The following is a 26,952-nucleotide window of genomic DNA, read 5'->3' as shown; positions in this document are numbered from 1 at the left end:
TCTTTCTTCCTTCTTCTTCTTCTTTCTCTCTTCTCTCTCTCTCCTTCCTTCCTTTGTCTTTGTTTGTCCTTCCTTCATTTCTTTCATTTTTCTTTCTTTCTTTTTTAAACCCTTACCTTATGCCTTAGTATCAGTTCTAAGATAAAAGAGCCTCAAGGCTAAGTAATTAGGGTTAAGTAGCTTGCTAGGAAATATCTGGGGCTAGATTTGAACCCAGATCCTCCCAATTCCAGGCCTGGCATTCTATCCACTGCACATCCTAGCTGCTCCACTTTTCAGTAGATCTCTGTTCACTCCTAAAACTGTCAGACTTGGGGGCTGCTTGATAAGGTTTGGTTTATGGTAAATACTTATATTTCTACCCCCTCAGAATGAAGATGGAAGGTAGAAAGACTGACAATATTACCCAGAAAGGAAAATCCCATGCTGTGCAGTAGCAGCTTTCATGATATTTCAGAGCTGTGTATTATTTTGCTTTCAGAGCCTGCAAAGCATGAATCAAAACAATAGCAAATACGTGATCCTTGGGCTTTGGACCTCTGACAGAGCAGAGATTCAGATTATTTAGGCAAAAGGGGTCCGCTGTAACTTCTGTAGCTGGAATTTGGAACCAACTTCAAAGAACTGAAAAGTCAAGGGAAAAAACATGCACTGAAACATGAAATTCAATATTAATTTGGCCTGCGGGGTGCCAAGAGAAAAGAGACGTATTTATTTAACATCTTTCCTCTTGTCATGATTTCAAATTGGTTCAGGTGCTTAGTAATGGCTCTTCTTCACTCTGTTTACTGTGATTAATAGAAGAAATCACAGCGACAAGTCAACAACACACGGAACCCGATAAAAGCTGACTGGTGTGACTAAACCCGAATCCAACAAGGCAGGGCTTTTGAGGAAATCCCCCTTGTCACCCAATCTGTGGCTAATAAAATAAACCTCTTCCTCATGGAGGGGAGCTGCCATTCGTGTTGCTATGCTGATATCTGGGCTAACCCCAGCCTTCATCACTCCGTTGCGCCTTCTCTCATATTAAGATGCAAAGCATGTATTTACGATGTCTCAAGTTATATGGAAGGATTTCATATTACTGTTCACAATAAGCAGCAGTGATTAAACTTTGATTCAACTCCCAAGGCTGGGCATCGGGCTTCCATGAATAATTCTGGGGAGAATGGGGCGGGCAAAGTAATGGCAGCCCATGGGGAGGGAATGCAAGTGCTGCCCTTGGAACCCTCGCTGTGTGTCCTGCGGGAGAGCGCTGCATCGTCTGCTCCCCGACGGATGGGGAGCATAAGCAGGAGAGATTTGGGACAAGAGCTCCGGCCTCCTGAAGAGCACCTCGGCCACAAAGAAGCCCCCTGACGTGCCTGGCACCATGGGAACGTGGGATGGGCGCCTGCCCTTGCTGTCGGGCTGAGAGGAGGACACTCGCCCACCAGAAACAAGGAGAGAAGATTCAGTGCTGTGCCCTACTGCAATGTAAGGAGCCATTGGGTGGGAAGTCTTGGAGGACCAAGGTTTGAATTTGGGCTCTCGCTGACTTTGGGGGCCCATTTCCTCATGGGTGCTCCCTCTTATCTCTGGGGTTAAATATTAAATCCTCTGTTTAGCTTCCAAAGCCCTTCACAAGCTTGTCCCTCCTCCCTTTCTGGTCTTCTCCCTCTACTCCCTTTCTCCAAGAGATTCTAGGATTCAGGGGACTCTGACACTGTCTCCGACATACAACACTCTGACTGGAATGTCCCTCCTTCTCTCCTCATCCTTCTGTCCTAACATCCATGGTTTTCTTTAAGACTCAGCTTTAGGGGGCAGCTGGGTAGCTCAGTGGATGGAGAGCCAGGCCTAGAGATGGGAGGTCCTGGGTTCAAATCTGGCCTCAGACACTTCCTAGCTGGGTGACCCTGGGTGAGTCACTTAACCCCCATTGCCTAGCCCTTACTGCTCTTCTGCCTTACTATTAGTGGTTCTAAGGTGGAAGGTGAGTGTTTTTTTAAAAAAAGACTAAGCTTGAGGGAGCAGCTGGGAAGCTCAGTGGATTGAGAGCTAGGCTTAGAGACATGGGAGGTCCTGGGTTCAAATCTGGCCTCAGACACTTCCTAGCTGGGTGACCCTAGGAGAGTCACTTAATCCCCATTGCCTAGTCCTTACCACTCTTCTGCCTTGGAACCAATATAGGCTATTGATTCTATGATGGAAGGTAAGGGTTTTTTACAAAAAATAAAAATAAAAATAAAAATAAAGTGAGTAGGCTATGATCTCTAAAGTCCCTTCTAGCCCTAAACCTCTGAGCCCCATGAGCATCCAAGCCCTAATTTCTGGAAATTTATAAACCATGAATATCTACTAAACCATGGTGGGGTTGTGCTAAAGCAGGAGTTTACAGACTATCCAAGCTGAAAGGAACTTAGAGACCATTTGGTCCTACCTCTCATAGTCCAGAGAAAATCAAGGCCTAGAGCAAAGACGGGCTATCCCCAAGAATTAATGGCAAAGCTAGTGTCCCGACTCAGGGGCTGGCACTTTCTGTGACATTGTTCTGCCTCAGCCTGGGCACCAAGGGAGGAAAGTTGAGCATTCAGGGAGTACTCTGAGAATGAGCAGCCTGCATGAGTGGTCTCCACATTCTTATCACCTTCTTCATTTTTTTTAAAAACCCTTACTTTCTGTTTTGGAATAGATACTAAATATCAGTTCCAAGACAGAAGAGCAGTATGGGCTAGGTAATGTAAAAGTTAAAATTAAATCTCAATAATAAAAATATTATATTTTAGAGGTTTATTAAATGATCATTAGAAATCAAGGAATAAAGAGGATACAAAATAAATACCACATGCCCATGGCTGATCAGCCAGTTCAAAAGCTCGCTTTACCACCACCAAGTTCAGGACAGGAAGTAAAGAGGTGGGACCTTCCACGACCCTGCCTAATATTCCCTATCTATAGGAAGTATGTAATGACAGGGAGTCAGTGGGCTCCTGGGAAATGTAGTTCTTCTTTAGGGTAACAGTTACCCTAGGACATACAGTTAGGAAGTGTCTGAGGCCAGGCTTGAACTCAGGACCTCCTGTGTCTAGCTAGGCCTAGTTCTCAATCCACTGAGCCACGTAGCTGCTCCTATCACTTTCTTCATTGATAGTACTAATTTGGGATATGGATACAACACTTTAAACTTTAACAGGCACTTGACATGAACTGCCTCTTCTGATGCTCACAAAAACCTTGCCAGGTAGGTTCTACATAGCTTCTCACCATTCCTATTTTATAAATGAGGAAACAGGCTCAGAGGGGGGAAAGTGACTTATCTGTGGTCCTAAAACTAGCACCAAAAAACAGGACATGAACTCAGTTTTCTTGTCTCCAAGTTCAGGGCTCAATCACAAATTCATATTGCTCTTATTTAACTCCCTATGGTCTGGCTTCCATTGCTAGCACTAGACTAAATCCAACATCTCCAAGACCAATAAAATAATAGCCTTCAAATGACTCGATCTAATGATCCTTTGCGGTCCTCGTCTTGGACCTTCCTGCAGCGTTTGACATGAATCTGCCCCTCTCTGCTTTCTTGGCTTCTAAGATACTGTGCTCTCCTGATCATCCACTGACCTCTCTGTCTGCTTCTCGTTTGTCTCCATCACTGGTTTCTTCTTTCTTCTTCTAGTCCTTGAGTAGTAGCCATTCTCCAAGGCTTCATCCTTCAAACTCTCTCCTTTGGAAATCAAATACACATCCCTGGACTTACTTCATTCATCCAATGGATATTTAGGGTACATTAAGCAGCCATCCTTAGAGTGAGGACCATCTGGGCTAAAAGTCCTCCTTGGACTTGGTGCTGGCTGTGGGACCCTGGACAAAATCGTTCACCCCTCAGTGCCACTGGGCAAATCCAGAGACTCTTCATTGCAAACCAGATGCCAATCTGCACAGGTAGAAAGAGTTCTTCCATGCAGAATCTCCTTCTATCAATGATTAACAGTCCCCACCTCTTCTTCCACCTCCCTGACCAGCCCATCCGATATACAAGGTATTAATGATAAGATACTGAGACCAAAAACAAAACAGTTGCTCCCCTCAAGGAGCCTACGTTCTACTGAAGAGGAAGGGCAACATGTATGTAGATGAATAATTATAAAACAGGGCAGCTAGGTGGTGCCATAGTGCAGCCTGGAGTCAGGCTTGCTGAGTTCAAATCTGGCCTCAGATGCTTGCTATCTGTGCAGCCCTGGACAAATCACCTAATCCTGTTTGCCTCAGGTTCCTCATCTGCAAAATGAGCTAGAAAAGGAAATGGCAAACCATGCCAGTATCTCTGCCAAGAAAACTCAACATGGAGTCATGAAGTGTTGGACATGACTAAAACTATTTAACAGGACTGGCATTATTTGCCATGAACACACTAGAAACTTTCCAGTAAATATAGGAGTAAATCAAGTAAATCAAGGTTTTCCCACTAATATATGATAGAGGTCTAAAAATGTTAGCAATCACAATAGTATAAAAGGAAGAAATTAAAGCCATAAACATAGTAAAAGAGGAGACAAACATTTATCTCTACTGATAATATGATGGGTTTCTTGGGGAACTACATAGAATCATTAGAGAAACTAATTGAGACAATAGCTTCAACGAAGGAGCAAAATAAGAAAAAATAAATCTTACAAAAATCAACAGTATTTCTATAACTACAACAAAATCCAAGAGGAAGTAATAGAAAGAGAATATAAAATATCTAGGAGTCAACCCACCATAGGAAATATTTCTCAAAAAAATAAAGAATGACTGAAATAATTGGAGGAAGATTCAGTGCTCATGGACCACATCGATTTTTTTTAAGAGTCTTACCTAAATTAATATACAGATTCAATGCTACAGCAATAAAATTACCAAAGGGATTCTTTATGGAAATAGACAAAATGATAAGAAAATTCACTTAGAGGCACAAAAAATCTAGTCTCAAGGGAAATGGTGGAAAAAATAGGAATGAAGGGGGAATCACTTTCAGACTTCAAATAAAGATGAGAATAGTCAATGCTGGAGGCCTTGTGGAAAGGTAGGCTGGTGGGACTATGAAGTGGTCCAATCATTCTGAAACACAACGTAGAATTATACTAAGAAAATGGCTAAATTGTGTCATATGCTCTTACTCAGAGATCACACTGTTACATATATGTCGTAAGGAGGTCAAAGATTGAAATTCTACACTATATTCGCCACAATACTAAGATCAATTCTTTTTGTGGGAGCAAAGACCTGGAGACCAATTAGATGTACACTGATCAGGGGAAGGGCTAAACCAATTGTGGCATGTGAAAGTAATGGAATATTACAGAACCGTAGAAATGCTGAATATGAAGAATGCAGAGAAGTGTGGGAAGATCTGTATGAATGGATGCAGTGAAGCAGGCAAAGCCAGGAAAATGATATACAATATGACAACATCAATGGAAATGGAAAGAACAATTACAAAAAGAAAAACAGAAAAATAAGTGTAATGACCAAACTGAAGACTAAAGAAGAATGAAAAAAATGTATACGATGTCAGAGGTGGCATATCAAGGATGCTGTGAGCTTCAGCTGATAAGTCAGTCCCACAGACCCACTTCCCTCCTTCCCCCCACTGCCCTTTTCCTCTTTCTTTTGTTTTCTTTGTCACAGGGGAAGGCTCTCTGGTAGGAAAGTAGAAAGAAGTATATATGGAAAGGGAGGCTATTTAAAAACAGAAGATATCAATTTACAAAGAAATATTACATCCCTAAAAGCTAAATTAGAAATGTGTTTAAATGCCACAGAGCATCATCTATATGCAGATGACTCCCAGTTCTACAGCTCCAGCCTTAAGCTCACCCCAAGGTCCCTGTCCTGAATTTGAAATTGCCGGCTGGCTCTCTCCAGGGGGATGTCTTGATGAGACTATGTTTATGACTTTTCACCCTAAATCTTGTCTCCTGACTTTCTCATTTATTTGATGAAGTGATCATGCTCTCTTCTCTCTCTCTCTCTCTCTCTCTCTCTCTCTCTCTCTCTCTTCTCTCTCTCTCTTTCTCTCTGTCTCTGTCTCTCTCTGTCTCTGTCTGTCTGTCTCTCTCTGTCTCTGTCTCTGTCTGTCTCTGTCTGTCTGTCTGTCTCTCTCCCTTTTGTCTCCCTCCATTTCTCTTTTGTCTCTCTGTCCCTGTCTGTCTCTTCCTTTCTCTCTCCTCTGTGTTTTTATCTCTCTCCTCTCTGTCTATCTTTCTCTCTCCATCTTTCTCTCATACTCTATGACACTTTTATTCAACAGATGTTAATGAAGGGTACAATGGAGATGCAAAGACATGAATAAAATAGTCCCTGCCCTCAAGGAACTTACAGTCTACTACAGACATATATCATATGTACATCATGTTTACAAATATAGTGGAAAGAAAACTGCCATTTCTCAAGCACAGGTCTGACCATGCTTCTCTCTGATCAGAAAGCATTTGTGGCTCCCTATTACCCCCAAGATACAAACAAAACCAAACCCTAATACTTCTGTTTGGCATTTAAAGATTTCCCAGACTGTCTTGATCAATGACACATGTAAAACCCAGTGGAATTGCTCATTGGCTATAGGAGGGGGGGCGAGAAGTGGGGAGAGAAAAAACAGGAATCGTGTAACCATGAAAAAATATTCTAAATTAATTAAATAAAAAATTTCAAACTAAAAAAAAAAAAGATTTCCCAGACTGGAGTGAGCCTATTTTTGTGGGCTAATGACATAATACGCTCCACACTCCAGACAAACCGGCCAACTTACTATTCCCCACCAGTGGTAAGGTGGAGATTCCATCTCCTTTTTCCATGCCTTCATACAAGCTGCTCCCCCTGCCTGGGATGCTCTCCCTCCTCACCTCTGCCCCTTGGAAATAGTAGTTCCTTTTGAGACTCCTCCTCCAAGAGGCCTACTTGTTAGTTCCCCACTCTATCTTGGGGAATCACTCTTTATTTGTTTGTATCATATTTTGTATTTGCTTATCAGTGAATTTTCTTTTTCTCTCTCTCTTCAAGGTGGAGACTAAACTCCTTTGTGTTAGTGAACCCAAGGCCCATCACTTAGCAAGCACTTAATTGGTTGGTTGGTTGGTTGCTGCCTTAGTACATGGCATGTCCTTTGTCCTCAAAATGATACCTTTTGACTCCTTATAAATCGGATTGAAATGAAGCAGAGTTGCATGAAGTCATGATCTTCCAGAGTCACCCAGGTCCAATGACATGACCCAAGTGAAGCCATCTGGTGGTAATCAACACTTAATAAATTGGGTAGGTGATTGTTAAGGGAGAGAACAGGAACAAGAGTTGGGTCAGAGAAGACTTCTTGAAGGATGGGGCACCTGATTAGAGCCTTGAAGGAAGACAGAGGTGAAAGGGAGATGGAGTGTTGGACAAATGCACAAGCCAAATATTATTGATTCTACCTCTTGCAGTTGTCTTTTGAACCTTTATCTTCCTTTCCATTCTTATGGTCACTACTCTATTTGAGCTTATTAACTCTCATCTATATGGTTATTTAAAAACAATCCAAAAAATTTCCCAACTGGTCTCTGTCTCTAGACTTTCCTTTCTCCAGTACATTGTTAACACTACCACCAAAGTGACCTTCCCCCCCCCCAAAGATAGTTTATTTTCCCAATTGCATGTAATAACAATTTAAAAACACATTTTCCAAAATTATTAGATCCAAATTGGCTCCCTCCCTTCAGAGATAGTAACTAATTAGGTCTGGATTATACATGTGTTATCATGCAAAACTTACTCAAAGTAACTTTCTTTATCAAGTTATTCTTCCAAAGTCCCAAGTGGTCCACCACTATTTAGTCCAGCATTCAGTGCCTTTTGCAACATGGCTCCTTTTGCAACATTTGCAACCTTATCTCACATTAATCACCTTCGTGTACTTTACTTTCCCATCAAAATGGGCTATGCCACTTCCTCAATTTTATCTTGAATTCTCTGGTCTCCATGTATTGGTCACCACTGCCTCTCGAGCCTGAAACTTTTTTTCATAGACTTTTACTGATATTTTTTGGTTCTAGATTTCCTTGTGTCTTCACTCACCTCTTCCCATTCACTCAGTCAGTCAATTAACATTTATTAAGTATTTACTATGTGCCAGGCAATGTGGATCCCTGGGGATCCAAAGAAAAGTAAAAGACATTCTCTATCTCAAGGAGATCATAGTTCTCTCCCTCCAAACAAAGAACTTTTTTTATGAAAAGAAAAAGAAGAAGTAGTTAACTACAGCTAGGAAGTATCTGAGGCCAGTTTTGAACCCAAGACCTCCTAATTATAGGCCTGGCATTCTATCCACTGTGCTACTTAACTATCCCCTTTATTATTTTTCAACTAAACTATTAAAGTCATCTTCAAATTGACTTAAAAGTGCAAATAGATCTTCCTAAGGCAAGTGAGTCCAATTACTCTGCCCTGGATGAACCCACTCTGCAATGCTGTATTCAGTTCTGGGTACCTCATTTTAAGAAGAACACTGATATAAAGGGTAGTTAGATGACTCAGTGGATAGAAAGCCAGGCCTGGAGATGGGAAATTCTAGATTCAAATCTGATATCAAATACGTCCTAGCTGTGATGACCCTGGAGAAGTCACTTACCCCATTTGGCAAACCCTTGCCTTTCAATTTTAGAGTTGTTACTGAGAAAGAAAGTAAGAGTTATTTTTAAAAATTCCTTTCTTCAAGTTATAATTCCTTTAAAACAGGAAATTTCACAGTGGACTAGAGCATAATAGAATATAATAGTATAGGAAATTAATCTTCCTATTTCCTACTAGGAGGAAAAAAGGAAGGAAGGAAGGAAGGAAGGAAGGAAGGGAGGGAGGGAGGGAGGGAGGGAGGAAAAGACGGAGGGAGGGAGAGAGGAAGGAAGGAAAGAAGGAAGGAAGGAAAGAAGGAAGGAAGGAAGGAAGGAAGGAAGGAAGGAAGGAAGGAAGGAAGGAAGGAAGGAAGGAAGGAAGGAAGGAAGGAAGGAAGGAAGGAAGGAAGAAAGGAAGGAAGGAAGGAAGGAAGGAAGGAAGGAAGGAAGGAAGGAAGGAAGGAAGGAAGGAAGGAAGGAAGGAAGGAAGGAAGGAAGGAAGGAAGGAAGGAAGGAAGGAAAAAGAGGAAGAAGAGAAAAAATCAGCAAAACTGATCAATTCATTGAAAAAGTTTGTAGTGTTCTCTACCCATAGACCTCCAACCTCTGGAGAGAGGGGAGAACTATCTTCTCATATCTCTTCTTTGGGGCCAAATTTCATATATTATTAATACTAATTTGATGGGGGTGGCAAATCATGAGTTCATACTAGTAAAATATAACTTTGGAGCAAGATTTTGAGAGCTTGGTGTCCATAAAAGTGAAATCTCTTGTATTACTCCAGCACACTATAAGCAATTCATAAAACCTAAGACAAAATAAATGAATCTAATAGGTTTGGTTAAAAATTATTTATTCATGTATAGAATTTCTCTTTAAAATAATTGAAAGAATGAAGCAGAGTAGATAGAAAGTTCACTTTGGAATCAGGGAGACCTGGATTTAGGTCTCTTATCTTATACCCTAAGCAAGCTGGTTGACCTCTCAGTGCCTCAGATAGCTCTCTGACATTATCCCCTAAAGATCAGTGGATCTGGGCATTAGGAGAAAGAGTATCTTTGTGAAAAGAGTATCTTTATCTATCTATCCTGTCTATCTAGTCTATCCTATCTATTCCTCTATCTATCCATTCCCCCATTCTATGTACTTGTCTGTCTATATGCCCACCCACCCATGCATCTATCTATCCAATCATTCTATGTATCTATCTGTCTTTCTGTGTATCCTATTTATCTACCTATCTGTCCATCCATCTATCTAATCTTTCTTTTTTTCCTTCCTTACATTTTTCTTTCTTGCTTGCTCTTTTCTTTCTACCTTTCTTTTCTTCCTTCTTTTCCTTCTTTCTTCTTCTTTCTTCCTATCTTTCTTTCATCTCCTTCCTTCCTTTTCATCCTTCTTTCCTCTTTCTTTCTTTCCTTCTTCCTTCCTTTTCTTTCTAAATACCGATCTATCCATTCATTTTACATATCTATGTGTCTATCTTTCTGACCATCCTATCTGTCTGAGTATCTACCCTTCCATCTATCTATCTATCAATCCATCCATCCTATATATCTGTTCATATGCCCAACTTTCCAAAGCCAGTATTCCTCCTACACTAGTTTCTACTTCTTTGGAAAAGAAAGAAGCAGCAAGCTGATTAATGTTCAGAATGGGACAAATGAACCGGAATGTCATCCTACTTCCTTTCAAGAGTACTTGAAGTCATTCCATTACTCCTTTATAGTACCCTGGTGAAATCTGTAATTGTCTCTCAGATAGAAATCAGCATAATAAACCATCCCACATTTCCCCCCCCCCCTAACATTCAGAGCACTGAAGAGGCTATAATGGGCCTGGGAAGCTGAGGGAGATTTGGGGACCAGAAAGAAAATGGGTGTGGGCAAACTACAACTGGATCATGGGAGGTTAATCACAAACCAGAGAGCTGGAAAAGATCTTAGATGCCATTTAATTCAATCCCCTCATTTTACAGATTAGGAAATGGAGGTCCCATGAGGTGACCTGCTCAGTCACACCAAGAGTAAGAGTAGAGCTGGAATTCTAATCCAGGTCTTCTGCTCCTAATACTTGGTGCTCTTGCCAAGAGGGTCTGAGCCTGAACTCTCAGGTTCCTTCCAGCTCAATAATTATATGAATTGGTGACTATATGAGGCTGTACTTTGAACTCAGTTAGTCAATAAACTAATGACTCCCATCCATATTCTCCTAAAGAGAACACCATCAACCTACCAGAAAGTACCGAATGGTAGGGAAGGAAATGGATAACTAGTGAATTTGAAAATTCTAACATCTGTACTAAAAAGTATACCCATTATTTATTAGAAAACATGTTTTATTTAAGCTGTATTGAAAAGGACAAATAGTTGACCAATCCATGGTCTCTACTTACCATCCAGGTCATCAGAATCATCTTTTCCATCATCCAATAGGGATTCCAACAGGGATTCTCTCTCTGTATCCTCTTTTTGGAAATCGGAAGTATCTTCAGGAAGTTCTGATTTGGAAGTGTCCATCTCTGGCTTCGCAGACACGGGAAGCATCAGAGGATAGTGAATGCACTCAAATCCGCTGCCAAAGAAACCAGTTTAACACTACGTCAGGAGGGCCATCAAATCAGCCAGTTAGGATGTGTAACTTGTGCTGAAAGCTGGAGCATCTTTGGGGTCTAAACAGAAAAGGGCTCAAGCATGGGAATGTGCTGAAAAAGAATAGAGGACCGGCAGCATTGAGTGAATCACCCTGGAATCAAAATGGACTGACTGGTAGACTCTGCCTGCCACATGGATAGCCTCAAGCCCTGGGCTTCAAAGTCTGCTCTTCTCTGCCTCTGCTAGCTTCACCCAGACAGGGCTTAGAAAAGTAGAAAAGAATACTGAACAGGAACTTCAGAGGCCTGGCTTTGGGTCTTAGCTTTTCCATTTCCCAGCTCTTTGGCTTTGAGCAGATCACTTTTCTAGACAGGACACCCAGTTTCCTCATTTGTAGGAAGGATATGACAACCCCTTCTCTGCCTCCCTCAGGAGGGTCAAAGAATGGCTGAATCTCAGAGTTGGAAAGGAGCTTCAAGGCCATCAAATTCAAACCCAACAGGCACAAGATAACGGCTGTCAAAAAGCTCTATAAAGGGCCAGGAGCAGGCATTACTATCATCATTTTAACAATAAATTCCAATTTAATACAGATTTGTTTCATTGCATTGTATGATCCCGATTTCCCTAATTGATAGCAAGAGTCCTGTGTCTTGAGGGTTGTTTACCTCGTGGTCTCTGCTAAAGATGGTGACTCTGGGAGCAGAGGCTAAGTTTGTATAAGGGCTCATGCATTCTTCTTTTCCTTCTCCTTTGGGACTCTGGAAGCTTAACAATTTCATTATGGGGAGCAGAAGCTCCCTCCTCAACACAAACCACAAGTTCTCCCCTCCACATCTTAGCAGGCTGCCTTCATGAGCATTCAGAGTCAACAAAATGGAGCTCTTGTTGGCCAACCTTCTGATGGCCAAGTCAATCATTAACCTTAGAAAAACCTGCTTTAAAAACCATTTTGAAGCCAGGTGGGGTAGGGTGTGCCTGTAGTCCCTGCTGCTGAGAATGGGGCATGGCTTGTTTGAGTTTGGGCGTTCTGAGCTTCAATGGGGCTAAAGCGGATCAGGTGTCAACACTGAGTCCAAGGTCAGGATGGTGAGCCTATGGGACTTGAGGGCCACCAAGCTGCCCAAGGAAGGGGAAACTGACCCATGTTGAGAAAAGAGCTGGTTCAAATTTCTGTGCCAATCAGTGACAGGCCCAAGCTCCTGTACTTCCAGCCTGGGAGAGCTAGGGAGACCTAACAACAAGAACAGCAAGAAAAAAATCTATTTAAAAGCATGCATCTGAGAATTGTTTTGTTTTCCGTAACTGGTGTCTTACTGCTTAAGTTACTGCAGCATAGTGGTTTATTTTTCTGATAAAGAAGAATCTAAGATAATGGTACTCAGACTGGGAATCTCAGACCCCACCTTTTTAAGCCTTCTATTTCCTCCATTTGAATATTTTATTATATAAAGTTTTCCTGGGATCCTATCAAGTCAGCTAGGTGGCACAGTAGATAGAGTGCCTGGCCATGGGTCAAGAAGACCTGAGTTCAAATTCAGCCTCTGATACTTACTAGTTGTGTGACCGTGGGTAAATCATTAACTCTGTTTGCCTTAGTGTCCTCATCTGTAAAATGAGCTAGAGAAGGAAATGGCAAACCATTCCAGTATCTTGGCCAAGAAAAGGCTAAATGGGGTCATAAAAAGTAGGGGTTTCCAAAATGGGCTTGGGTTGAGGACGCAGGTGATACCCAGAGGAATTATGCATCACCAATGGGAGGGGTGGGGGGAGAGGGGGAGGGAAAAAAATAGGTGATCTTTGTGCCTAATGAATAACGTTTGAAAATAACCAAATAAAATAATGTTTGAAAAATAAAAATAATTTAATTTAATTTAAAAAAGTAGGGGTTTCCAAACAAATGCAATTGTAGTGCCCCAGGGTTGAGAAGTCCGCTGCTCTGAGAAATCAAGGGCAGGACACTAGGGAAGGCTTAAACTAGTTTAGAGACTCGGGTTTCTGCCATATGAGGCCTGGGTGAAGGGATTGGGGATATTTTTTTTAACCCTTACCTTCTGCCTTGGAGTCAATACTGGGTATTGGCTCCAAGGCAGAAGAGTGGTAAGGGCTAGGCAATGGGGGTTAAGTAATTTGCCCAGGGTCACACAGGATTGGGGATATTTAGCAAGGTGGTACAATGGAGGGAGCACCAGACCTGGAGTCAGTAAGATCTGAGTTCAAATCTGGTCACTTATTACCTTTGTGATCCTGGACAAGTCACTTAACTCTACCTCAGTTTGCTCCTCTTTAAAATGGGGGTAATAATAGCATATACCACCCAGGGTGGATAAGGATCAAATGAGATGATTGTAAAGTTCTTAGCATGGTGCCTGGCACATACTGAGGAGGAGGAGGAGGAGGAGGAGGAGGAGGAGGAGGAGGAGGAGGAGGAAGAGGGGATAACATTAGGAGGTAATATTATCTATAGCTGTCTTCATTCATTTGATGACTATCATATGGAAGAAAGGACCTGCTTATTCTTCTTAGCCCCCAGAGTCAGAACTAGCCATAATGGGCATAAGTTGTGAAGAATCAAATTTATTCATAACAGGAAAAACCTTCCCCAAAATTTGAGCTACCCAAAAGTAGACAGGGCTGCCTTAGGAGGTCTTTAGGCAGAGCTGAGATGACCACTGAAAAGATTAATTGTGGAGGGATATCCCTTACACAATGACGTCTCCCATGGCTGGTGAGATCCTCTATAACTCCTAAATCCAAATAAGCCATGTAAGTTCTTATAAGTAACAATCTGTACTGATCATCTTGATAGATCGGTCAGCCAGCATTGACTGAGAGCCTCCTCTGTGCCAGGCCCTGTGGGAGGTGCTGAGAATGGAACCATGGAACCACCCTTGCCTTCAAAGAGCTTATATTCTACAAAGAAAGTCAACATGTACATTAATTGATGTTTAATGGCTTTTGAAAAAATTGGGGGGAAATTGTAATAATAACTCACTTCCTTGACGCATAACTATCCGAGTCCTGATTTACAGACGAAGAAACTGAGGTCCTGCAAGATGGACTCTCTTATCAAGGTGACACATGGAGGAGTATCAATAGCAAAGATGCTTCCTGACACAAATCTAGAGCCCTTTCCACCACTGGGGCTGCCTCTGACTGAGAATCTTGCAAAGAATTAAAATTCTTGAAATGAACTCCGCACTAACTCAACTGGAGGAGAGTCACAGTATGTAAGGAATTTTCAAAGTAGTCTTCACTTTGATCACGCAGCGATCAGAACTGGGAAAATGGAAACTCATCACTTATGTTCCACTTTACTCTCCAAAGAGATTGTGAACTAGTGACATCAGCACAAAATTGGGAGATGGGGAGTTAGGAAGGCTAACCTTCTCTTTGAAATGAACAACCCATCTGACCTCAGATAAATCCCTCAATCTCTGCTTCAGTTAATGTTTACTTAAAAAAAAAAAGAGGGGGGCTTTGAAGATTAAAAAAAAAAAGCTAACTAGTCAAGAATAGCCCATCTACAGGAATCAATAAGGGCTGACAAACACCCTTTTCCCTAAATTCTAAACCCTAGGAATATTAATGACAATTAAGAAAATGATATGAAAAAAAATTTAAAGGAGCAATTTACTAGCGACTCCCTTTCTCCATGACATGGTGGTGAGGTTTTCAAATACTGGGGTTTTCAAGCTTTCTTTTTTCTTTTTTCCTCCTAGTCTTTGTAAGTGAATTCAACATGGTGGTGGTAATTTGACATGCTTAAGAGGGCTTTTTGTGCTTGTGGCAAAAGAAGACTAAAAAAAGACCAGATTCCTGCATAAATGCAGGAGCAGGAATTTGAGAAGTTTGTGAACTCACTTTCTAATCAGATCCAAATTCTGATGGGGAAAGAGGGCTCCAAGAAGCACTGAAGGCCTAACCCTGTGAGTGCTTTACACACCCCTGCTCTTTACTCCAGTGGGGAACAGGCGGAAGGGAATGGCAATTCTATACATGACTTACAAGGGTGTTTGGATCGGTTTCACCTCAGCATCTCCAGTCACCTTGAAAAAGCTGAAATATGAGAAATCCTGCAGCTGCACGTATCGGACTCCAGCCTCGATCTTTAAAACTCTGCCAGTCTCACCTTTCCCAAAGACAGAAAAAAGCACCAAAAGCAACAGTTCAGACTTGAGGCCTTGGAAATAGTTCTGTAAACATTAACAAGGCCTTGGTTCATACTGTGAAACTTTTCCCCATGAAGACTCTCCTTGAAGGTCACTCAGACAATAGGAAATGGTAGACCCAAATATATACTCAAGTATACACTCAAATAAATTTTGCATTCTAGTTCATTCTGGAAATATTTGTAAAGTTCCTGTTAAGTCTGAGGCTAGGGAAAGGAGATGAGATTTTTTTTTTAAGTTTCTGCCTTCAAGGAGCTTAGATTCTACTAGGGAGATGAACCTAGCTAGGCATAATTACAGAGTAGACTAGTAGAGACAAAGATGAGGACCCCTCAAAGTGCTCTAGGAAAATTCCTTTATAGTAAGGTCATCTAAAAGAAAAGATGGTGATAATGTTTTGAAGAATGGCCCAAATTTATGAACACATGGAAGTATACTTTCATAATGTAATCCCATTTCATTGATAATTTGTTCAGTTTACCTTTACTAAAATACCCTTTCCTGAAGGCAGCTGGGTAGCTCAGGTCTAGAGACAGGAGGTCCTAGGTTCAAATCTGGCCTCAGATACTTCCCAGCTGTGTGATCCTGGGCAAGTCACTTAACCCCCATTGCCTAGCTCTTACCACTCTTCTGCCTTGGAGTCAATACACATATTGATTCTAAGGCAGAAGGTAAGGGTAAGTAAATAAGTAAATAAGGAAGTAAAAAAAAATAAGCAAACAAATAAGTAAATGAATGAATGAATGAATAAAATAAAATGCTCTTTCCTCCTTATATCAGATCTTCCTTTTGTCCTTCTTATATCTCAATTACTCATAAAGAGGGTTGCCAATTGGACAATATTTGATCATTTTGTTTGATTTTCCCCCTCCCCACCTGAACTGATCTGGATCGTTCTACCCACAAAAAGCATAACCCTTCAAGTTCTAATCCTTGGAGACCAGTTTTCTTTGGACCCTGTCTCCTTGAACTAACTTCCTTTGTTCTTGTCAAGCAACACTTTCCTTTTCATCTCTGCATCATACTCTTTAGAAAAGGTTTTTATTCATCATTTCCTCTGACTCCCTTCCCAGAATTCTCTTGTACCCCCTACACACTGAGGTTCTTGTAAGGGAGATCTTGGGGAATGGTTACACCAACCCAGTGTAAATGCTTTCATGTTTGATCTCTACTTGACTTAGGCATGATGAATAACGGATGATTAATTTTGTCTTACCTTCAGTGGGAAAGCCTAGGAAGTGAAATCTGTTCTTGGTTCCCAGTGAAAGCAAAAGATACACAGAACAAATGCGACAAACATTTTCAACTCAATATTTAGTCATTCTTGAAAAGGACATTTCTTTTTTGTTTTGTTTCTTTTCTATTCAATTTCCTAATAATATATAATAACAATTTTCAACATTCACTTTCTGAAATTATAAGATTCGGATTGTCTCCCTCCATTTCCTACCCCCTTTCAGAGATGGAAAGCAATTTGATCTAGATTATATATGCATTATCATGCAAAACATGCTTCCATATTGGTCCTTGTTGTAAGAGAATATTCATATAAGACCAAACCCCCCAAATAAAACCATAAATAAGCTAATGTGAAAAATAGTATGCTTTGATCTGCATCTGATTCCAACAGTTCTTTCTCTGGAAGTTGATAGCATCTTAAGGATGTTTTTTTCTTTCTCTTTTTTTATTCAAAGAATTTATTTTCCCAATTGCATGTAATAACAATTTTCAACATACATGTTCTAAAATTATAATGTCCAAATTGCCTCCCTCCCTCCTTTCCCCCCTCCTTTCAGAGAAGGTAAGCAATTTGATATGGATTATATGTGTATCATCATGCAAAAGATACTTCTATATTGGTCACTGCTGTATGAGAATACTCATACAAAACTAAAACTCCAAAATAAAACTGTAAATAAGCTAACATGAGGATAGTATCCTTTGATCTGTGTCTGCCTCCAGTAGTTCTTTCTCTGGAGGTGGATAGCACTCTTTATCATAAGTCCATCAGAATTGTCCCAGATCATTGTACTGCTGATAGAGCTAAGTCTTTCACAATTGATCATTGTACAATATAGCTGTTACTGAGTATATTGTTCTCCTGGTTCTGCTTATTTCACTCTGCAACAGTTCATGCAGCTCTTTCCAGCTTTTTTCTGAAATCCTGCTTATCATTTCTTATAGCACAATACTATTCCATCACCATCATAGACCACACTTTGTTCAGCCATTCTCCATTTGATGGACATCCCCTCCATTTCCAATTCTTTGCCCCCACAAAAAGAGCTGCTATCAATATTTTTGCACAAGTTAAGTCCTTTCTCCATTTTTATGATTTCTTTGGTATCCAGACCTAGTAATGATAATATAGGATCAAAGGGTATGCACAGTTTTCTAGACTTTTGGGCATTGTTCCAAATTGCCCTCTAGAAAGGTTGGATCAGTTCACAACTCCACCAATAATGTTTTGGTTTCTCAATTTTACCACATCTCCTTCAACATTTATCACTTTCCTTTAATGTCATATTGGTCAATCTGATAGGTATGAGGTGGTACCTTAAAGTTGTTTTAATTTGTGCTTCTTTAATCAAGAGTGATCTAGAACATTTTTTCATATTATTATTGATGGCTTTGATTTCTTCATGTGAAAATTGCTTGATCATTTCCAAAGGACATTTCTTAAAACAGAAACAAGAACCAGGATGCATTCATACCCCCAAGATCAGAAAATAATTCAGACATTGAAGCAATATACAAGGATGTGAATACAAAACTAAAGAACAGTGAACAAGACAAGAGGAAAAGAATGATGGATGTGAGCATGAAGTTGAGAAGGCCTGAGTTAGAATCCCACTTCAGCTACTTGCTAGTTGTGGGCTCCATCTTTCCATCTACTGATTTCTTTCCTCTTGCCTTCAAACATGACTAAGTCTCCTCCCCATTATCCCATTCTTATAAACCTTCACTAGACTTTGCCGTGCTCTGAAGCTCACATCCTATACTTCTCTTTCTTGTCTCCAACCCTGAAGGTCATCAGGTGAATGCTTGAATGACTAACACCTTGTCAGAATGTCACCATGAAGAATATTTTGGTGTAGGGACTAAAACTTCCTTCCAATTCTCAAATTCTGTGATTCTTCCCTTATTCAAACTCCTAGAAAAAAAACAACTGTCTTTATACACTGCCTCCATTTCTTCCCCTTCCATTCTTAATACCTTGCAATATGACTTCTTTTTTTTCCCTTTTTTAAATTTTTTAAAATTTTAAACATTATTTTATTTGGTCATTTTCAAACATTATTCATTAGAAACAAAAATCACTTTTTTTTTCTCCCCCTCACCTCACCCCTTTCATTGGCGATGTGTGATTCCTCTAGGTGTCACATGTGTCCTCAACCCGAGCCCATTTCCTTGCTATTGGTTTGCAATATGACTTCTGATCTCATAACTGAACTGAAACTGCTCTCTCACCACAACAATCTCACCTGCCAAATCCAGTGGTCTTTTCCTGGTCCTCATCTTTCTTGACCTCTCTGCTGTATTTAAAGTCTTCTCTCTGGGATCTTACGGCATTACTTTGTCCTGGTTTTTCTTCTACCCATCTGCCCACTTTTCAGTCTCCTTTGCTGGCTCATCACTGATATCCTGTCCACTAAATGTGACTATTCCTCAAAGCTATGTCCTGGGCCCTCTGTTTATATATATACATATACATATATATATAATTATATTCTCTGATTTGGCTTGAGGAAGTTCTACTATCTACCCAATTATCTATATTCCAAATCTGTATATTCTTTCCTGAGCTCCAATCCCATATCACTAACTGCTTATTAAATATTTCAAACCAGATAGCCTGTAAGCATCTCAAATTGACATGTCCAGATCAGAACTCATTATATTCTGCCCCAAACCTTCCCCTTCTACCAAACTTCACTATTTCTATCAGGAGCACTATTATTCTCCCAGGTTCATAACCTTGTCAGTATTCTCAACTCATTTTCTCTCACCTAATATATCTCATTATTTGGCATAGCTTATGATTTCTACCTTCTCTCTACTAACACAGCTATCATAGTATTTTTCAAGGTCCTCATTACCTCCTGCCATACTTATTGCAATGGGCTCCTAACTGGTCTTCTGGCCCCAAGTCTCCCCCCCCCCCACACGCACACACACACTCCATCCACCCCCCAAAATTGATCTTTGATCATCTTAAAGTATAAATTTGACTATGTTACCTCCCTACTCAATAATATCCAGTGGGGTCCTCCCTATTGTCTACAAGATCAAATATAAACTTCAGCTGCCCCAAACTACTACTATTTTCTCCTCTCTCTCTCTCTCTCTCTCTCTCTCTCTCTCTCTCTCCTTCTTTTATATATTTTTATGTGATCTATCTCTCTCATTTATCATTTATCCATCTATCTATCTATCTATCTATCTATCTATCTATCTATCTATCTATCCATCCATCTGTCCATCCCTCCCTCCATCTATCTATCTATCTATCTATCTATCTATCTATCTATCCCTCCATCCATCCATCCATCCATCCATCCATCCATCCATCCATCCATCCATCCATCTATCCATCTATCTATCCATCTATCTATCCATCCATCCATCCATCCATCCATCCATCTAGCTAGCTAGCTATCCATCATTATCTCAGGATGGCTATGTCTAGAATGTTCTCGCTTCCCACATCCCCCTCAAAGAATTTCTCCTTTTCTTCAAGGAACATCTCAAATAATTGCTTCAGCCCCTCTCCTGATACTTCCTTCTCCCCAACTGCTTAGATCCTCACTCTATTTACTTTTGTATTTGGCTACTTTCTGTTTATTCTGCATCTACTGATTCTATTTATCAGGGGTCAGCAAGCTTTTTATGTAAAGGGCCAAAGAGTACATATTTTAAGCTTTGTAGACCAAAAGACAAAATCAAGGATATAAAGTAGGTGTTTATATAACAAAAGAGAAAAAAATCCAAAAATTTTTTTACTAACACAAATAAAAATATGGTAATAGTGATTGAATATTTTATAATACAATTCTGCTAATAAGAAGAATTTAATTCTTTTGGGGGGAAATAATATTTGATCTAATTGGGATTCATAGTCAAGTGTTTCCTATCACTAAATTTGATAGCAAATTAATCCTTTCCTGTAATGAAATTTAAAGATTTCACCTTTGAAAATATCTTTTCACACAGATAGGTACTGCCAAATATTGACATCAGTCCATGAACATATTATTTTAATTAATCATATTCATCGCTTGGACAGCATTTATAAAATTGTGTGTAAGATTCTTCTCTGCACATTTGCCTTTCAACATGTCATTATATTGGAGATTAATCACTTCTAATTGGAGGACACATAGAAGCTCTTCCGTTGAACAGCTCAATGGGTTTTGAAACATGGATATTTCTTTTGCACTTGTTTCAAAGTCCAGACGACACTGATAGAACTGTAGTTTGAGTTCAGAGAATATATCTACAGCAAATGTGTGTGTGAATGACACGCTTTCAATTCTCATTTGCACTTCAACAACATGTATAAAGCATGTTAAACAATGTTAAATGTCGTTGAATTGACTTCCCTAGATTGTAAGTTTGGCATTCAATAAGCACTGTTTTGCCTTACGATTTTAGGTTAAATCAATTGCCTTGTGAATCTAGGTTGAAGTCTGCAGCAAAATCCAATTTCCAAAGCCATTCAGAGTTCAATAATAGTGGTTGATGGTGGTTCTCATTCAAAATAAAAATTAAATCTCAGCTTTGTTTTTTTTAAATCAGAACAAAATGTATTTTTTTCCTCTTGTTTTGACATGGCGGGTGGGCTCCAGTGATAAAAATAAAATGTTTCAGTGCATGTGATATGTACGGCACTTGGAGTACTATCAAATTATAACTGTGCCACCGTGTTCTGCTGTGTCCTGAAAATCAAGATGAGATGACGGGGGCCACACATACCGTCTTTGTCATGACCATCCAAGCCTGACGCCATTGGGTGACAGCAGCCATAGGTGACGTGTAAATGAATGAGCATGACTGTGTTCCATTAAAACTTTCTTTACTAATAAAATACATAGAAAACACAGATACTGGACTAGATACTAGACTAACCCTCAGGCTACATATTTACAAATGTCTTCACAAAGGGGATGGAACTTTCTTGAAAGCAACTGTTTCATTCTTCTGTGTTTTGTATCTCCAGCACTTAAAACAGTGCCAGCACATAGTAGGTACCTGAAAAATCTTGTTTCTTTCATTGTGGCATCATGGGCAAGTCATTTCTCAGAAACTCAGTTTACTCATCTGCAAAATGGGGATAATAATAGCCCCCATCACACAGGGTGGTTGCAGTCATCACTAAGTGAAGCCTTTTCTGATCCTTCTCAAATGCTAGTGCCCTCCCTCTCCCTTTTGTATTCATTTGTGTTTATTCTCTTTATATTGATTCTGCATCTATGTACGCACACAAGTACACATGCCACATGCATACCCATGTGTGCACAGTTCAAAATACATGTACACAGATACGCCTGTGTCAGAACATTGTATGGTCATTTGTGGCAGTGCAAAATACATGTAATGTGTCCTTCTGTGCATGTATGTGTATATGCATGCATGTACATGTGTGTGGTTACCTCCCACATGAGAATGTGAGCTCTTTGCAAGCAGCAATTATTTCATACTTCGTTATTGTGTCTTCGGTGTTTGGCAGAGTGCCTGGCACATAGTAGGTCCTTAACAAATGATAATTGATTCAGCTCTCTCTCCAGCATGCCACGATGCCTTACAGTAGCTACTTTCAGGATGGGAGGTACCTCGGGGGCCACTGCCATAGTTAGCTGCTTAATGGATATCTTCTGATCTGAATGAAAAAAATTAATATTCAGGCTGTGGAATGAGCCTGCAGGCTTCCATCTGAATTCAGACCTGTCAGCTTTATTAGAGCCGCAGGGCAACAGCACCCAGAGTAGCCGCACTGTTTCCATGTGCAAACAGGTCGAGAGGCCACAAGGAAGGGCAGCCGGCACTACCATAGGGCACAGAGTTAGGAAACCCAGAGTCCAAATCTGGCCTCGGACGCTGCCTCGCTGTGTGACCCTGGGCAAGTCACTTCACCCACTCTTCTGTCTTTGAATTGATGCTAGGACAGAAGGTGAGGGGCTTTGTCTGTCGGTTATGTTTTGTTTTAAAACGAGGGAACAGGGAAGTTCTCAATGCAGACCCTCTGATGTCAGGGACCAGGAGAAGGCCTGGCTGCAGGGTCTCCCTCAGTTTCCTGGCTCGGAGCTTTTCGGTGCTCCTGCTGCAGGGGAGAGAAGCATCCGCAGGCAGGGTGCAGGGAAGCGGAGCTGGTCTCCACAGCAAAGAGGGCTGTGCTGGGGGTTCATACCTTCCCTGGGAAAGAGGAGATAATGAAATGTTTTCATTTCCAAAGCCTCCTGCTGAGCTAAAGGTTGTACAGGGAAGTAAAAGTAAATAAGAGTTATTAAATAGTGTCAACAAAGGACTTTATTCTCTTAATTACGTTAATAGGCACTTGGAAGCAAGATTGGTTGCCTCCTAGATAAGCCTTCTTGCCTGGAGGATGGCTTCCTTGCAAATGAAAGACCTCCAAGACCCAGCAGGAAGCCCACCTTGTCCTCTCTTTTGATCCCATGCTTGGAAGTCCTGGCGAGGAGGCCTGCCTGGAGCACGAGGTGGCCCTGCATCCCGCAGCTCCCGCCCAAGTGGACCCGGAGAGGTGCGCCGGGTGGATGCTGCCAGTCTCGTCTGAAGGTCATCTCAGCCGGGGCTCCGGAAAGTTGGCCGCCAGACTGTGGGGTCCCGTGGAAGCGTCTTGGAGCGTGGGGGCGTCGCACCCACACTGCCAGCCCAGCTCCGCCTTCGGGGTCACTCCCTTCTCTCCATAGACTCGCTCCTTTCTCAGTAAAGCGAGAGGATCCTAGGAAAAGCTCGCGTGGACCGTCATGAAGGGCCCGGGATGGGATCTTAAAAGTTACATCACCAGCACACAGAGCCACACACGATAACATGCACAGGCGTGCTTCGATGAACCTGTGAGCTCGGGAGAGAAACAACCGCCTACCCGATCGCATGGGTCCAGGGGGATAGGATGGGGGATGGAGACTCCAAACATCAACAACATGGGAAAAGTTCTTGACCAAAGACACATGGAAAACCCAGTGCAATTGCGAGTCGGTTACAGGAAGGGTGGGGGCAGGGGAGGGAGGGAAAGAATTGATTCTTGTAACCAAGGAATAATGTTCTAAATTGATCAATTAAATAAAACTTTAAAAAAACTTTTTTAATTCAAAAAATTAGAAAAAGAAGAAAAACAACTGCTTGATCACATGGGTCGATGGGGATAGGTTTGGGGATGGAGGCTCTAAACGATCACACTGGTGCAAATATTAATAATATGGAAATAGGTCTGGATCAATGGCACATGTAAAACCCAGAGGAATTGCCTTGGCTATGGGAGGGGATTGAGGGTACGAGAGGGGAGGGAAAGAACATGAGTCTTGTAACCAAGGAAAAATATTCTAAATTAATTAATTAAATAAAAATGAATAAATAAATGAATGAATGAATGAATAAATAAATAGAACTGTGAACTCATCAAAATGGATACTAGGGGGCAGCTGGGTGGCTCAGTGGACTGAAGCCAGGCCCAGAGATGGGAGGTCCTGGGTTCAAATTTGACCTCAGACACTTCCCAGCTGGGTGACCCTGGGCAGGTCACTTGACACCCATTGCCTAGGCCTTACTACTCTTCTGCCTGGGGTGTATGGGGTGCTCAGGGAGGGGTAGTATCTCTGGTATGGAGGGCTTGTCGTGCCCTCCTAGGGCAGCTCTCCAGCCTCTGACCCCCACCTGACACCCAGCTCTCACTTGTGGCTCCCAGTAGCTGCTAGCATGCGGCAGCGGCCACATCCCGGGCAACGGCTTCGACAGGACAGGCTGGCTAAACCTTGTGAGGGTAGCCATCAGGTCCTCGACCCCTGGTGAACCAGGGCTTTACTCACCCAGCATATGAACAACGCAATCACCAGGACTGGTTCCACGAGAACAACACTGCTATTGAAGACCTATTGAGCAAGAAGACTGCTTTGGCTGAACAGACAGAAGAAACCAATAAGAAGGTTCAAAGGCTGAGAGGGCGACGCAGCAAAGCACTGTGGAGTGCTCAGGGCGTGATGGAGCACAAAAGACAACACAGCCATCCAATGCAGCTGAGGAAGTCTCCAGGCGTAACGACTTTTCGTGCCACTGGACCCAGGCTTCCAACACCGAGAGAGTGGGACTGTCTCTGTGCATCGGCTTTTCCACTTAAATCTCCTTCACGCACAAGTTTCTTTGTGCATACTCATCTATCCTGACCCCGTCCACCCTCTTCAAGACCTGCGGCGATGGGGGAGTGGCGACACAACAGGTGGAGGTGACCCTGGCAGTTGTAGTCACGATCCTGGAGGTGACCACTGGCAGTTGTAGTCACGATCCTGCACGTAGGCGGCCCACGGACCAGTGGTCGCTCAGCCCTGTAGAGCATCAGGGACATTCGGCAGCATCCTGGGGGACTAGAGAGCAGCCCTCTCTAGGACAGCACTGCTCACCCTAATCAAGGGAGGGGACTAGAAAAGGTGTCCCATACATTGCCTGCCCTACAAACACCCAGTCAGCACACCACAGCTGGCGGGTCATCTCCTTTAAGCGGTCGAAATCAAAGAAATCACCAGAGCCAAATACAAAGAAACTCCTACTAGGAGCATGGAACATCAGAACATTACTTGATAGAGAGAATACTCCAAGACCTGAGAGAAGAACAGCTCTAATCAGTAAAGAACTGGAGCGATATAACATCAACATCTCAGCCCTAAGCGCAACACGCTTACCAGAAGAGGAATCACTCAGCGAACGCACCACTGGATACACCTTCTTCTGGAAAGGTAGAGCCTCAAATGAAGACAGAATCCACGGTGTTGGCCTGGCCATCAAGACCAGTTTGCTCAAACAGCTGCCAGACTTGCCTGTGGGCATCAGCGAGAGGCTCATGAAGATTCATTTGCCTCTCAGCAAAGACCAGTATGCCACAATCATCAGCGCATATGCCCCAACACTGACCAGCACAGAGGAGACCATCGAGCAGTTCTACTCTGACCTGCACTCTGTGCCCACAAATGACAAGCTGATACTACTGGGAGACTTCAATGCCCGCGTTGGGCAGGACCATGAAAGATGGAAAGGAGTGCTCGGCAAACACGGTGTGGGCAAAATGAACAACAACAGCCTACTGCTACTCAGCAAATGCTCAGAGTTCGACCTCACCATCATGAACACTGTGTTCAGAATGGCAAACAAATATAAAACAACGTGGATGCACCCACGATCAAAACAGTGGCATCTCATTGACTACATCATTGTACGCTGGCGAGACATCCAGGATGTAAAGATCACCAGAGCCATGACAGGAGCTGAATGCTGGACAGACCACCGATTGGTTAGAGCGACTCTTCAAATGCACATTGCGCCTCACCATCCAAAATGCGCCCAGACAGTTTGTGCATTTTACAACGTGAGTCATCTTAGAGATCCATCTTATTTGCAAACATTCCAGTTCTGCATGGACGATAAGCTGTCTGCCAAGGGACCACTCACTGGAAGCTCAACAGAGAAATGGAACCAGTTCAGAGACGCAGGGAAGGAAACATCAAAGGCAGTCCTAGGTCCAAAACAACGCAATCACCAGGACTGGTTCCACGAGAACAACACTGCTATTGAAGACCTATTGAGCAAGAAGAACAAAGCTTTATGGAGTGGCAAAATAACCCAAACTCTGCTCCTAAAAAGGATAGATTCAAGTCTCTCCAAGCCACGGTGCAGCATGAGATCAGGAAGATGCAAGACCAATGGTGGGAAAAAAGGCAGAAGAAATCCAGTGGTTTGCTGATATGAAAAACTACAAGCAATTTTTCAGTGCCCTCAAGACTGTCTATGGGCCATTCAAACCCACCACCACTCCCTTGCTATCCTCTGACGGTGACACTCTCATAAAAGATAAACAAGGCATCAGCAACAGGTGGAAAGAACACTTCAGTCAGCTCTCAACCGACCCTCTTCAGTCGACCAAAGTGCCCTTGACCAGATCCCCCAAAACCACACCATTGAACAACTTGATGTCCCTCCTTCAATAGAGGAAGTCCAAAAAGCCATTAAACAAATGAGTGCAGGCAAGGCATCCGGTAAAGACGGGATCCCAACCGAGGTGTACAAGGCCTTAAATGGAAAGGCACTCCAGGCATTCCACATAGTGCTGACCAGCATATGGGAAGAGGAAGACATTCCCCCAGAACTCAGAGATGCCTCCATCGTAGCCCTATACAAGAACAAAGGCTCACGAGCAGCCTGTGACAACTACAGAGGCATCTCACTACTCTCCACTGCTGGAAAGATCCTCGCCCGTGTTATACTCAACAGACTCCTGTCATCTGTTTCAGAGCAGAACCAGCCTGAATCACAATGTGACTTCCGACCAGATCTCAGCACCATCGACATGGTTTTCACAGT

General features: G+C 42.0%; 1 protein-coding gene across 8 annotated transcripts in view; it reads right to left on the bottom strand.

Moving 5' to 3' along the window:
- MORN1 (MORN repeat containing 1) overlaps positions 1-26,952 on the bottom strand; it is a 262,334-nt gene that overhangs the window by 177,262 nt on the left and 58,120 nt on the right. For all 8 annotated transcript variants that reach the window (XM_056795982.1, XM_056795980.1, XM_056795981.1 and 5 more), the window contains 2 exons: positions 15,206-15,329; positions 10,999-11,177 (listed from right to left, as the gene is read on the bottom strand). In XM_056795982.1, the coding sequence (XP_056651960.1) occupies positions 10,999-11,177; positions 15,206-15,329 (303 nt within the window). The remainder of the gene's footprint in view (positions 1-10,998; positions 11,178-15,205; positions 15,330-26,952) is intronic.

Source organism: Monodelphis domestica, chromosome 4 (genome assembly GCF_027887165.1).
Source record: "Monodelphis domestica isolate mMonDom1 chromosome 4, mMonDom1.pri, whole genome shotgun sequence".
Lineage (NCBI taxonomy): Eukaryota > Metazoa > Chordata > Mammalia > Didelphimorphia > Didelphidae > Monodelphis > Monodelphis domestica.
Note: the sequence above shows the minus strand (reverse complement) of the source record. Positions and strands in the feature narration are given on the sequence as shown.